The sequence below is a fragment of the Anomaloglossus baeobatrachus genome, chromosome 5 (assembly GCF_048569485.1).
Source record: "Anomaloglossus baeobatrachus isolate aAnoBae1 chromosome 5, aAnoBae1.hap1, whole genome shotgun sequence".
Taxonomy (NCBI): domain Eukaryota; kingdom Metazoa; phylum Chordata; class Amphibia; order Anura; family Aromobatidae; genus Anomaloglossus; species Anomaloglossus baeobatrachus.
In genome coordinates this window covers 441,483,156-441,495,595 of record NC_134357.1, presented here as the reverse complement: position 1 = coordinate 441,495,595, position 12,440 = coordinate 441,483,156, and the positions used below count along the sequence as shown (strand labels likewise).

The 12,440-nt window shown below is 47.4% G+C and overlaps 1 protein-coding gene across 2 annotated transcripts; it reads left to right on the top strand.

Annotated features, from left to right (window-relative positions):
* The first annotated feature begins 3,857 nt into the window (after positions 1-3,857).
* Positions 3,858-11,911, top strand: TCFL5 (transcription factor like 5). 2 transcript variants are annotated; one of them, XM_075347784.1, is made up of 6 exons: positions 3,862-5,194; positions 6,553-6,724; positions 6,797-6,974; positions 8,962-9,181; positions 9,528-9,669; positions 10,405-11,911. In XM_075347784.1, the coding sequence occupies exons 1-6, from the start codon at positions 4,545-4,547 to the stop codon at positions 10,543-10,545; spliced, it is 1,503 nt and encodes a 500-aa protein (XP_075203899.1). In that variant the 5' UTR covers positions 3,862-4,544; the 3' UTR covers positions 10,546-11,911. The 2 variants fall into 2 exon arrangements, with proteins under 2 accessions (XP_075203901.1, XP_075203899.1); XM_075347786.1 differs by lacking the exon at positions 9,528-9,669 and having other exon boundaries at positions 3,858-5,194; positions 10,405-10,545.
* Positions 11,912-12,440: the final 529 nt, after the last annotated feature.

The following is a 12,440-nucleotide window of genomic DNA, read 5'->3' as shown; positions in this document are numbered from 1 at the left end:
TCCTCTAGCTGTATGTCTGACTCCCGTGTGTTTGTGTCCTGATCTATCGTGTGTGCCTGCAGCATTGAGAAGCAAACAGTGTTTGCTTCTCAATGCTGCAGGCACACTCGGTAGATCAGGACATTGGAGAGAGGACACAGGGTACTCACCACTTGTTTCCTCTCCTGCAGGTGCACAGCACTGGCCGGTAATATGCAAAGATAGAAGCATTGCCAATGCTTCTATCGGCTACCGACCACATGATCTCCTGCCTGGCAGAGCTGCTGCATCTTAGGCTAAGTTCACACATCAGTTTTTTCCAATCAGGCACAATCCGGTTTGTGCCTGATGCAACGGATCCGTCTCAGATTGTGAAAAAACTGATGCGACGGATCCGTTTTTTGTTTTTTTTTATGCTGCGAGAGAGAGACCTCACCATCACCGCACACACGCAGGCACTACCTCACACGCATCATCACCACACACGCCGGCACTACCCAGCAGGCATCATCACCGCACACGCAGGCACTACCCTGCACGCATCATCACCGCACACCCCTGCACTACCACACGCATTATCACCGCACACGCCGGCACTACCCAGCACGTATCATCACCGCATACGCAGGCACTACCCCGCACGCATGATCACCGCACACCCCTGCACTACCGCACGCATTGTCACCGCACACGCTGGCACTACCCCGCACGCATCATCACCGCACACCCCTGCACTACCGCACGCATTATCACCGCACACACCGGCACTACCCTGCACGCATCATCACCGCACACAACCCGGCATTACCTCAGTGACGTCACTGCTGACAGCGCGACTCCCTTCAGTTGCTGCGTGGAGCTGATAGAGGCGGTGTTCTACTGCCATTCCTGTCAGCTTCATGTAGCAGAGCTGAGAGCGTCGCGGGACCTCTGTGGATTACGTCGGACCTGGAGGGGTATTTGAGGATTTTAATAAAATGGTGAAAGAGGGTGTTTTTTTATCTTTTATTCCAAATAAAGGATTTTTTTTGGGTGTATGTGTTTATTTACTTTCACTTACAGGTTAATCATTGGGGGTGTCTCATAGACGCCTGCCATGATTAACTCCTTAGTACCCCGATTGCCACCGCACCAGGGCAATTCGGGATGAGCCGGGTAGAGTCCCGGGACTATCGCATCTAATGGATACGGCAATTCCGGGTGGCTGCTGGATGATATTTTTAGGCTGGGGGGCTCCCCATAACGTGGAGCTCCCCATCCTAAGAATACCAACCTTCAGCCGTGTGGCTTTATCTTGGCTGGTATCAAAATTGGGGGGAACCACACGCAATGTTTTTAAAATTATTTATTTATTTATTTTACCGCACAATATAGACTCGCCCACCGCCGGCTGTGATTGGTTGCAGTGAGACAGCTGTCACTCAGCGTGGGGGCGTGTCTGACTGCAACCAATCATGGGCACCGGTGGGCGGGGGAAGCAGTGAATACGAGATTGAATAATGGGCGGCTGGCATTTTCAAATCAGGAGAAGCCACCGGAGCAGTGTGACAGCCGTGCAGCCCCGCGCCGGTGATTGGTGAGTGGGTGAGAGTGAGTGAATGAGTCAGTGAGTCAGTCAGTGAGTGAGTTTGAGAGAGAGTGAGTGAGTGATTGATTGATTTTCTGACAAGCAATGAATTTATATCACTTCTGGGCATGCTCTGAAGTAAAAACCGGATTCGGTACATGCTTCCGGCGTTTGAAGCATGCCACCGTATCTGGCTCGCATAGACTTTCATTATGCACCATGCCGCACCCGGCGCTATGCATTTTTTTGCCGCTGGCAAAAACGTTCCTCTCTGCGTCCTGTGCGGCCGCCGGAGTGACGATTTTTGCCGCATCCGGCAAAAACTGGAGCAAACGCAAGTACATGCGGCACAATCCGGTGCTAATAAAAGTCTATAAATAAAAAATGCACCCGGCGGCAAAAAAAAACGAACGCGTTTTTCCCGCAAAGCGCCGGATTGTGCCGCACAGCAAAAACCTGATATGTGAACATACCCTTAGCTGCACACCATGTTCAGCTCTCCTCCTGGGTCCTAGCTGCCTGCACACCCTGTTCCGCTCTCCTCCTAGGTCCTAGGCTGCCTGCCTGCACACCCTGTTCAGCTCTCCTCCTGGGTCCTAGCTGCCTGCACACCCTGTTCGGCTCTCCTCCTAGGTCCTAGCTGCCTGCACACCCTGTTCAGCTCTCCTCCTGGGTCCTAGCTGCCTGCACACCCTGTTCAGCTCTCCTCCTGGGTCCTAGCTGCCTGCACACCCTGTTCAGCTCTCCTCCTGGGTCCTAGCTGCCTGCACACCCTGTTCAGCTCTCCTCCTGGGTCCTAGCTGCCTGCACACCCTGTTCAGCTCTCCTCCTGGGTCCTAGCTGCCTGCATACCCTGTTCAGCTCTCCTCCTGGGTCCTAGCTGCCTGCACACACTGTTCAGCTCTCCTCCTGGATCTTAGCCGCCTGCACACCCTGTAGTTAACTCCCTGCCTGTTCTGCACATTGCTGATCTGTGGCGGCTCAGAGCGATCACGGACAGCTTCTGCAGTTTCAGTTTGCTGGATGGATGTGGATGGAGAGTGGATATGGGTGTGGCTGTTTGTAAAATGGGTGTGGTTAGGGGGCATGGCCTAAAAATTGCTGCGGCGCCACCCGACCCCCGGGTCCGGAGACCCCTCGAGCCACCGCGGATCCGGATCCGAGCAGCGGCGGCAGGCTGCTGACGCGGGGGCGGTACACACTACTTCAGTTTGAAGCTGGGTTGTGTACACCCATCTTCATAATGCGCATGACCCAAACTCCGGGGTCATGCACACTGAGTCGAAATCCAGCATCAGACACGATGGCAGCGGAGAGGTGAGTGAGATCATCCTGTGAAGCTGTGTATTCATTAGCATGTTAGCATACCCACAGGGGTGTACTAACATGCTAATGGGGGTGACTGGCCGGGGAACTAACGCCTTTCGGACTAGTCCCCTCGCTCATTAGCATACCATAAAAGATCTTTAGAAATACTTTTATCTATGCTAGTGTATACAGGGACGGTTAGGCACGGATTAGCAATATGTACCCAGAACTGCTCGTGGTTCTGTGTGCAAATTGGACCTAACAGATTCCCTTTAAGCTCCTGCAATGCCCTGCATATAATATAAGTGACATAGATGATCAGGAGAACTATACTATATTTCTAATAGGAGGTACTGGATAATACTATTACACCTATTACATATTGGGATAGGCAGTTGGAAATGAGAATACCCATTTATATATGGGAATACTCATATACATAAGAACATACACAAGTCTAGTTCCACTGAAATCTATGGGTTTGGCAAACAAATTTCAACTATATCAAATCTGGCTGAGGACTAGACGTGATGGCTTTCAAAGTCTGATCTTTTTTTTTGCTCAGGGGAGATGAGTCACATACAGTGACTACACGTTAGGTTACACAGACAGGTAGCACTATACGACCGCCGAGCGGTAAACATTTCACATCGGGGGGAGTTTGAAAGCATATTTGCATATCAAGACCAAAGCAATCTATGTTAGATCGCTCAGTTCGCACAGGTTGTCATTGTTCTCGAGTCCTGTTTGCACAGCAAAGTGCAATACTGCATTTGCTTTAAACTAAGACAGCACCTGACAGCGCCCCCTACAGCCTCGGAGAGTAAACTGCAGTCTCTCCTGCTACCGACATCCTCCACTTCAGGGTGACGAGAAACTCCTAGTCCGGGAGTTATGCAGTTGCGTCAGCGTAACCTACCAACAAGATGGCGCCTCTCTCGAGGAGCGACATACGTCGATGAGCCACGTGGGCTGGCGCTAAACACGTCAGGTGAGGCTCTGGGCGGACGTTGGTTTCTCCCCGCTTCTCCTCCATAATTTTGTGAACCACACGCAGTCTCATAATGTGACGGGAGCAGGAGACACCGACTTATACTCCCCCTCCCTGCAGACTGAGCAGCGCGTTTCAGAAACGGGGAGGGCAGATTGCTCTTAGAAAGTGGGCGGTGTTTGCGCCTTTCAAGCAATGACGTCACAGGCGGGCAGTTAGCAGCAGTTGCTCCCGCCCTGCCCCCGCGGAGCCCCACTGCGCCAGCTTGTAGTTTGCCGCGGCTCCTCTCCTTTATGTGTTATGCTATAGAGGTGTAATACTAGCCAGACTTGAGCCTTTGCACTTGCCACATCCTCTTAACAGGTTTTTATCTACTTGGTTTCTATTATCTCTGACTAAAAGGGCTTTCTAGAGTTAGGCTGCATTGTTTGTTCCTCCCCTGCTTAAATTATTCACTTCTGGTTTTATCTCTGTCTTGAAGGTGTTTTATATACATTGTCCCCTTTTTTGGCAGGTTGGTCTGTTATCTCTTTTGCCGTGGTCTCTTTTCTTTTGTTAACTCTTTGTCTCTTGTTGGAGACCTTATTAATATTAACTCTTCATTTCCACTTGTTGGTTATTGATTTTTGTGTGTTTACTAACTGCAAGGGTCAATAACAATTTGGTGTTTTATTACGTTTTTACCTGTCTGATATTATTATGTTTGGACCGACACATGCAAATACAGCAACTTCTAGCTGCCCCACCACATCTTTAGATTCTTCTTGTGTCGGCGAGGACGTGGTTAATGAACAGGCCAGAAATAGTGCTGCCATTGATATAAGCATCGCAGAGTTAACGGAAATTGACTATAACCAGCTGCAGCAGCTCCTCTGTTCACATATTGATTGTCAGAGCAATGAGAGGGAGTTAGAGACGAGGATGAGCGCCCCTTTCTTTCCATCTGGTAATTTATCCAATGCTCATTGTCCATCTACTGGTGTCTCTGAAGGTCAAGATGAGTGCCCAGTGGTATGGCAGCCCACTGATAATAACCAAACCTTAGTACATATCGACTGTCAGGAACTGAGGATGATGCTTAGTGAATCCGGCTTACCTCCCCCTAGTGGTGACATGGCTGAAAAACACCCAAATAACACTAGCGGTGACTCATTGGGGGCGGTTCCAAAGAGAGTAAAGCCAACTAGTGACATTATTGAGCGTAATAAGGAAAATGAGAATTTAGGATGCTTGTCAGAAACCAGAATGAAGTCAACGGTTCGTGTTCGTTTAGAGGACAGATTTACCAGTTTACCGACAGATACACCCAGGTGTACGGAGATGCCAGAGGCCAGTGTAACAGCAAAAAAGTGTGTATTTTACTCATTTTTGTCACTGATTTTTTTTGTTATTTACTTCTGCTCATTTTTGGGTTGTATCTTACTGACTTCTTTGGGGAACATCCCTTAATGTCATACAAGTCACCAGAAAGCTGAGCCACAATATGCTGTCTAGGACTTAAGTGTAGAACAAGTTTAGTTGGGCCTCATTGAACTTTTTTACCGCCATATTGTTATAAAGTATAATTCACTGGCCCAGTTGAAGATCTGCTTCTTTAGATCGACAGCTGTGTATAGGCACAAGCTCTCCAGAGGGACCGTGTTACGTCCCCACCGGAGTCTGCTCCAGCAACTTCTACTTCGATCACCAGGCGACGCTGTGTTCCTGCCGTGGATAGTGCTGGTGATGGGAGAGGAGTTGATGCCAGCGGCGTTGGTGGCCGCAGGCTCCGCTCATCCACTGGGCTGGGTTTCCTTGGCATTTGCTGTACCACTGGCTGACTGTAGGTGGCGTGTGTCTCCCAACTGAAGTTAGCATCATTCAGCTACAATCAATGGGAAGACACCACACCCTTCTTATTTACCCTCCTGTCTGCTGACCACTGCCAGAGTTAGTTCTGTATTGCTGGTTCCTGTCCCGCCTTGTTCTGTTTAGTGATTCTGGTGTTCTGACTTCTGCTTGTTTCCTGACTACCCTCCTGCCTGCTGTTTATGTACCTCGCTGCCCGATCCGGATTTGACCTCTGCTTTGTTTTCTGATTACGTTTTTGCCTGCATGATTCTGTCCCTGTTTTGCATTTCCCGGTTCGACCCTGCCTGACTACTACTCTCATCGGACTGCAGCCTTCCACAGGTAGTGATCATTGGGGCCCTGTGTAATTTTCAAATCCCTGTATAGGGGTTAAAGGGTTTCAGGGTTCTAGGGGTCCTGCTTGGTAAGTGGCTTCCCTTTAGCCTGTCCATTACAGCCCGTCTGAGTCTGTGGATCCAGGCAGGCGTTACATTATCTCTGGCAGTGGTCAGCAGACAGGAGGGGAAGTAAGAAGGGTGTGGTGTCTTCCCATTGGTTGTAGCTGAATGATGGTAACTTCAGTTGGAAGACACACGCCCCCTACAGTCAGCCAGTGGTACTGCAGATCCCAAGGAAACCCAGCCCAGTGGATGAGCGGAGCCTGCGCCCAGCAACGCCGCTTTCATTGACTCCTCTCCCATCATCAGCACTATCCACGTCAGGAACATGGCTTCGCCTGGTGATTGAAATAGAAGTCACTGGAGCAGACTCCGGTGGGGAGGTAACAGATCGTACATGGAGACCTCATTCCATTACAGTCCTCTGCGGAGGAGATGACAAATACATTACACTGTCCTTCTCCATTTCTACATTACAGTTTGGTGACCCTTATCCACCACCCTTCCCAGCTTATAGCAATCCAACAGCCAGGCAAGTGGACCCCCCTCGTGAAAAATAAAGCCGCCTTATCGACACTTAAGTTGGTAAATTCAAACATCAACTTACAAAGCACAACTCCATCGAGAAACGCTGATCACTCCCTTACACAGGTGATCCTAAGTCTCCTTCAGTAAGTGCCACGAGAAGCACGAGCTGCACACTGACTACATATTCTTTTCCAGCCTAATTCCTCCTTGAACTGCAGGGCATCCTGCCCCCTACTTGAAGCCGCAAGGAACCAGGAGATCTCTTTGGCCCAAGGCTTTTCTTTCTGTTACCAGCAGGACAGTGAATTAGCAAAGCAAAATTTGTCATCACGAAACAATCTGCTGCCTGGGGAGGTTTTAATTAAAGTGGAAGGTGAGAATTCGTAGCAGTCTACCAATTTTGTGTACAAGTGTGGTTACCATAGGATCATATACAACCAGAAAAGCGAAGCCTGTGTATGGCTTCCTAAGTTGCACATGACAGCAATGTTGGGTTGCCAGTACCACTGCAGGCTTCACCTGAGGTCTGGATGTGGAAAGTGAACCCTATTCAGAATGAAACTTTCGGGAAGGCAGCTTACATTGAAGAAAGCAAATAATGATCAAAGTAGGCCCTCATTATGGTGCTGGGTTTTGTCATCCAGGATAAATGGGTCACAGTTAGGGATGAGCGAATCTAAACGATAAAGTTTGGAGTACATACCGAACACCAAGTGTCCGTGTCTCTGACCTGAACATGGACTTTTAACTGTACATCCAGTTCCTGTTCTTGTTTGTCATCTGAATAAAGCTTGTTGAAAGGCTACAGAGGAGCCAATCAGCAAGCTTTTTCGGTGTGGGCACTTCTGGACCCATCACAGCCATGTCAAGTATTGACATGGTTGCGATTGGCCTGCGCAACACTTGAAGAAAAAAAAAATAATTCCCCCCCTCTTTTTTGATAATCAGCCAAGGTAAAGCGCACAGCTGAGGGCTGTTATTATTACACTGGTAAGACCCATGGATATTGGGCCATTTACAGCTTAAAAATAGCAGCCCGAAGCTGCCCCAAGTCTGGTGCTTTACCTGGCTCTTCCCGATTGACCTGGTGCGGTGGCAATCGGGGTATTAGTTAATGTGACTTGACAGCTGACATCAAGCCCTGGGGTTGGTAATGTATAGGGGTCTATCAGACACCCCCCCTTACTAACCCAGCAAGTGAATGGCTAAAAAACACACACGGGAAAAAATACTTTATTTCAATAAAGACTCCCCCAGATGCCCTTGTTCATCAATTTATTAAATAAAAAGAAGTTCCAATGATAATTCAACAGGTAATATCCCATGACGCCCATCGATTCCTATGGAGTCTCGTTCTTAGGTTACTGGCAGTCAGCGCCAGTCCTGGATTTTCCCACATGCGCTGATGTCAGTAACCTTACATAACCATTCACTTCGTGAGTTAATAATGGAGGTGTCTGATAGAACCTTATCCGTTTTTTTTAAATGATTTATTTCTTTTTGCACAGAGAGTGAGCGGCGGAGGGCGTGTATAGCTGTCTGACTGCAACTAATAACAGACACTGACACAGAGGATGGGCGGGAGAAGCAGGGAATATTCATATGGATTAATGAGCGGGCCAGAAAAGATCTGACTGTTGTCTTATCGTCGGAGAAACATAGCATGTTTAATTGTACTGCTCTTACCCCCATTTTGCATTCTACAGCCCCATAGCCCTTATTGTGTCCAATTTACAGCACAGAACTTGGGGTCCCCATTGACTTCTACAGGCTACGTTGTCCGTTGTCAAGATCGGGTCAAGTCTGGTTCCTAAACCAATCTTTTTTTTACACCTTGTGCGCACACTGCATTTTTTTTTGGTGCAGTTTGTTGCTCAAAACTTCATGTCTCTCCTTGTCCCAGCAAAGTCTATGAGAATTCAGAAATGCTGTGCACACGTTGCTTCTTTTTTTCCTTGCAGTTTTGCGTGCAGAAAAAAAGAAGCAGCATGTCAATTCTTTGTGCGTTTTTTCCTGTGTTTTTTAGCCTGTCAAGCCATTGAATACACTGAAAAAAAATGCATGGCGCAAAAACACATGCGGGTTTTTGAGTTTTTTTGGCCACAAGATGCGTTTCTCTGCTACAAGGCACAGATTTTAGGTGCAGAAATTTTTGGCACCGTGCTCACATACCCTTAAAGTCTGGCCAAACTCAGCAAACCCGAACATCCACTGATCCGCTCATCTCTAGTCACAGTCTGTCTCTTGAAAGCACAGAACTACAGCCAAACAATATAATTTGTGTGTTTGGCTGGAGTTTTCACATTGTAAGAATTTTGTCAATGACAGACCCCTAATATGACTCTGAGCTTCCCTTACAGATACATTGTGTAAGCAATCAATAAAGAAGAGAAGCCGCAGCTGCATACAACAGTCAGGCAACAATATGGAGCGAAGAGTTCTGGGTGACATAAGCAACACTTGCCGGGGGACGCCCTGGATAGCTACACAGGGAAATACTGCAGAGCAGGTGTCTGATAGCAAGCAGACTGGTTTGTCCCAACGCAGAGAAAGACACAATCGTATGGAGAGAGACCGCAGGTGAAGCTGTGGGATTTGTTGCATCATTTAATCTAGTTCAGTTTTAATATCTTTGTCTTCCAAAAAAAAGCTCCTTCCATAAATTGCATAAGATCAGAGGAGCCGTGAAACCTTTCCCCCTGATAAGGCCAGTTGTGCAGGAGTCCCTCTTTACTGGGCATGTGCAGATGTTGGGACAGCAGTCTGATTATGGCTCCTGATTGCGAGGTTTTAATCTTGGGTATAAAAAAAAAAAGACGACTCGTAACAAATTCCACACAGTACAGAGGTACAGTGATGGCCACCACACCCAGATCCTGAGGGTCCCGAATGCTTCTGTGCCTCACAATCTTCTTTGTCTCCACAGACGCAGAATAAGGGTATGCTGCGACGAGTTGAATAATTTAGTTCCATTTTGCACAGTGGAGACGGATAAGGCGACCACACTGCAGTGGACCACCGCCTTCCTAAAATATATTCAGGAGAGACATGGGGACACTTTGAAAAAGGTCAGACATCACCGACAGCTCCAGTCCATGCCATGGGGAGGTGTAATAACTTAGCTATGTAGGGGCGGACACAGACTGAAGAGGGCTTCTGTGCAAGAACAATATATGGGCCTTTTGTAGTACAATAATTTGACTGTGGAAGAAACTACTGTAGTTTTTGGAGGTGGAAGTGGGTCTATTTACTTCTTGGGCCCCAATGTGGCTTCACAGATTGTACCATTAGTATGTCTGCCCCTGCAACTATGCATTAAGGATGATATCTACTTGATATGTTCACCCTGAAGCTGGCCATACAAATTAGACAGCTGTTGGATGAACGATTGTTTGGCATACGGCTACCTTTCCCAACATGACCCTGCACAGGAACACTCAACAGGGCCAAGCGCCACTGCCAGACTTATCTGTCAGTGGTTATCTTTCTGTCAAATGAAAGGACCAGCCATTGACATTCCAACAGCCAAATCCTTCTCTTCCCCCCACAGGTGATGTTAGGGGAGTGTTGGGAGGCCACCATACACATTAGATGAGTGGGGTAGGACAATTGTTCTCTAATGTGTATAGTGGCCATACAGTCACAATTTAACTTTCTCCTTAGTCCCCATGCTGCCCTGTCACCTGTCACATTTTTTGCCACCCTATTGGGGGAAAAATTGAGTTTCGGAGAATTTCTTGCTGCAGTGTTAATATACTATCTGTGTATGATGGTTAAAATTGCTTTATTCTGTTTTATTTCAGGAGTTTGAAGCTGTTTTCTGTGGGGGAACTGGTAGGAGATTGAAAGTTTCGGGAACAGAAGGAGCAAGAATTGGCACAGTCCAGGAGGAAACCGGGAGCAGCTCTTCTCAGGATGTCAGTAATAGGGTGCAGGGTGTGTGACCGCAGCTCATCACCGCGAGGACATCATTTGTATTGTATATGGCTACCTGGACTACACTGGAGAGCAAAGGACATTTCACCAATGACTGCTGTCACTCCCTTTGTTGCAATTCTGTTTATTCATTAGATGTGGGTGGGCTATTCCTTCTCTTCCGCTTATGATTGACAGCTTTATTCCCTACACATAGTAATACAGAGAAAGCTGTAAGGTGGGTAGCCCACATCTCATAATTACACCAAACTCACTGCTTATGTTGTCCTCAGGTAGGTCGGCATAACCGTGCTGTCAGGTATCATATAAGTTATAACATTCAGGCTCAGAAAAGGGCAGCGTGATACCCTCTACAGATAGAAATGGGTTTCTGTAGTGCTTGTCACTTATCTGTGTAGGTTGTGTAGGTGTTCAAGGTAATCGGAATATTAGGATTCTACTTTACTCATGGTCTGATAGCTCCAGGTTTGTGTTTGACTTTAGGAAGAAATATTGATCTAGCATAAGTTATTCAAGCAGTTTTTGGTTTTGGGGGATAACTACTTGGTTTAATGGGGTTGGCCACACCTGGCAAAATTTTCGCTGCAGTTTGCCGAATCCTAACGGTGTGCAAATACACATCTTTAGGATATGTTTCTGCTTGCTGGTTTCAGCGTTGGTCAAGTGATTGCATGTATTCCATTTGCGGTCACATGATGACTTGAGTCTCAGCTGTGTCGCTCTATAGAACATTGCAAGACACAGCTGAGACTAAAATCAGTAGAAAACGACCACTGGAACCAACAAGTGGAGCCAAATGCCAACAGTATGTGCATGAATGTCACAAGACTGGAAGGGAACACAGGGCTCAAAGCGAAGGAGCATTGCCAGTATGGGAGGTTAGTATACATTTTTTGTTTTTAATGTAGCACACTAGGGCCATACATGATGGATTGTCCATTAGTGGACAACCCCTTTTAAGTCTAACATACTAAAATTCCTGCACTTTCCTTATATAAGAGTCACAAGCGGTTAAGCTTTACCATGGTCTGTGACACGAGGTTTACAGTCTATTGCAAAACCACAACTTTTAGCATATACATGCACACTAGGAGTTGGAATTTAAGGAGAGCCACTGCTTGCAGACCTATATTGCAGCTTTTAGTAGCTTTAAGCAGAAGATAAGCTTTTATTCTGCTGGTCGAATGGCGTGCAGTGGGAAGCAGTTGCAGAAGATGGCACAGTATGATATAGCAGGACGGTCACAAACCTTGCTTTATTTGTGTTCTGACATCCTGCCTAATTATCCTGTTTCTGTATAGATAGGAATATAGTAATTTAAAGGGGTGGTCCACTACTCAGCATTAGTGGCCTCATCGATTTAAAGCTCATAAAGAAGGCTTTTCTCAAATACCTTGTGTAGTCAGTGTGCCTCTGAGCGGCGCTATTGTGGTCCGCTCATCCCCATCATGTGACCCCCCAGGCTTCGTGACCTTTGAGATCCGGTGATGTCACGTCAACTTCCAGTTGACCCGACATCAACGAGGCGGGCACAAGTCTTCATGAGTTACTGGGCTGTGGGCGGAGTTTCTGCAAGGAGGAGCAATGCTGGGCTGTGATGAGCGATGAAACTCCTCCCACAGCCCAGTCTCTCAGGGAGACTGGGGCCTCTTCGGTGATATAGAGTCAACTGGAAGTTGATGTGACATCACCGGATCTCAGAGATCACATGATGGGGATGAACGGACCACAGTAGAGGCACGATTGACTACACAAGGTATTTGAGAAAAGCCTTCTTTATGAGCTTTACATTGATGTGTGGCCACTATGCAGTATAGTAGACCACCTCTTTAAGTAGAGTCAGTCGCTATATATGTTAGCTCAAATGGGCAATTGCAGTGTATTTGTTGGTACCAGTTTCATC